A 2,072-nucleotide genomic window follows, 5' to 3' on the forward strand; every position below is an offset into this window, starting at 1 on the left:
CTTCCTTCCCTACACTTGAAATGTTTAATGAGGAACCCAAGATTCCTCCAATGAAGGTCTTTTACCAACTTCTTAAATTCCTACAGACACATATATAATGAGTCAATATATTTAGAAGAACTGCTCCTTGAGGGGATTTTTTTTTTGCAGTATGCGGGCCTCTCACTGTTGTGGCCTCTCCCGTTGCAGAGCACAGGCCCCGGATGCACAGGCTCAGCGGCCATGGCTCACGGGCCCAGCCGCTCCACGGCATGTGGGATCTTCCTGGACCAGGGCACGAACCCATGTCCCCTGCATCGGCAGGCGGACTCTCAACCACTGTGCCACCAGAGGGAAGCCCGAAGGCATATTTTTAATCACTAATATTTATCTTATTTTATTCATTAAATCTGATCTTCTAATGGATATTTTCTTGATCATTAAACTACATATACAAGGTAGCCCTGAATAATCCTTCTAAAGTCAGTGTAATTTTAAAATTTTTAAACGTAGTGTAAAAGTATACTCAACTCAGGTTCCTTACCTGTACCAAACAACACAAAAACTAAATGAGTGTCTAATTTCTTAATTATCTCAAGATGGGGGCTTCCCTGGAGGCGCAGTGGTTAAGAATCTGCCTGCCTATGCAGGGGACACGGGTTCAAGCCCTGGTCTGGGAAGGCCCACATGCCGCAGAGGAACTAAGCCCGTGCGCCACAACTACTGAGCCTGCGCTCTAGAGCCCGCAAGCCACAACTATTATTAGCCCGAGTGCCACAACTACTGAAGCCCGCGCTCCTAGAGCCTATGCTCCACAACGAGAAGCCACAGCAATGAGAACCCTGCACACCGCAACGAAGTGGCCCCCCTTCGCCACAACTAGAGGAAGCCCGCGTACAGCAACAAAGACCCAATGCAACCAAAAATAAAAAATAGTAAATAAAATAAATTAATTAAAAAAAAAAAAAAACAGGGGCTTCCCTGGTGGCACAGTGGTTGAGAGTCCACCTGCCGATGCAGGGGACATGGGTTTGTGTCCCGGTCCGGGAGGATCCCACATGTCGCAGAGCAGCTGGGCCCGTGAGCCATGGCCGCTGAGCCTGCGCGTCCAGAGCCTGTGCTCCACAACGGGAGAGGCCACAACAGTGAGAGGCCCGCGTACCGCAAAAAAACAAACAAACAAACAAACAAAAAATAAAAAAACAATTGTCCCAAGATGGCATGTAACTAGTACCATTCTAGATGTACAGGAGAGAAGTTAATTCATTCCATGCAATAGATGCCTTGAGGTATGAAGGCCCAGTTCTCCAGTGAGGCCTAGTTAAGAAATGACCAGAACCTTGTACTACTTAAATATTAATGATTAAGATTCACAAATGGAAAGTGTTTGTATTCATACAGTTGCATTCTCTGAGCTGTAAAAAGCAATGTTTCCAGGAAAACACTCTCGAAAAAGAACATTAACATTTTGTCTGGCAGACTGTGTAATTATGCTCTGAAAAGACTTCTAAGAGTCATTCAGAAAAACATGGACAACAAGGACTGGGGTCAGTCATGTCTTGAACTCAGACATTCTACTAAACATTATCTTCATACTACTTAGAAAAGTACATTTATGGATTATATCTTATTTCAAAGTTTCAATTTTCAAAATATTATTAAGAAATCACAGGTATAGTCACATATATAAGAATATTTGGTGATTTATACTTTACCTAAATATATCAAACCAAATCCTCCAGCGCCAATCATCTTGCCCAGCACCCACTGTTTTCCTTCCACATCATCCAGGACCTTGCCTTCTGGAAGTGGAACAGGAAGTCTGTATTTCTCTTTTCTTCTTGGTGGCATCACTTCTGTTGGCAGAAGGGGTGAGATAGTGATTAAAAAACAACAACAAAGAAAACTCCAGTTAAAATACATTTCTCAAAATGTCTTCTATGGGGCACTTTCCCAGGTTCCCAGAAATTAGGATTCTGAAGTTAACTGGGTTTAGGAAAGCCCACACATTTTATTCAAATTGGAGATTCACCAACATTACAATATTGAAATCTAAGAGGCAATGATGTTAAAAAACAAACAAACCTGCTGAA

The 2,072-nt window shown here is 42.9% G+C and overlaps 1 protein-coding gene across 3 annotated transcripts in view; it reads right to left on the reverse strand.

Moving 5' to 3' along the window:
* VRK2 (VRK serine/threonine kinase 2) overlaps positions 1 to 1,838 on the reverse strand; it is a 94,821-nt gene extending 92,983 nt beyond the window's left edge. For 2 of the 3 annotated variants that reach the window (XM_007445724.1, XM_007445722.1), the window contains exon 1: positions 1,695 to 1,835. Coding sequence is in view for 1 of the 3 variants with exons in the window: in XM_007445722.1 (XP_007445784.1) it covers positions 1,695 to 1,830 (136 nt within the window). In the remaining 2 variants the exon portion in view is untranslated. Of the gene's footprint in view, positions 1 to 1,694 lie in introns of all 3 variants that reach the window. The other variant, XM_007445723.1, reaches the window with a different exon arrangement.
* Positions 1,839 to 2,072: the final 234 nt, after the last annotated feature.

This window comes from Lipotes vexillifer, unplaced genomic scaffold, assembly GCF_000442215.2.
Source record: "Lipotes vexillifer unplaced genomic scaffold, Lipotes_vexillifer_v1.1 scaffold838, whole genome shotgun sequence".
Lineage (NCBI taxonomy): Eukaryota > Metazoa > Chordata > Mammalia > Artiodactyla > Lipotidae > Lipotes > Lipotes vexillifer.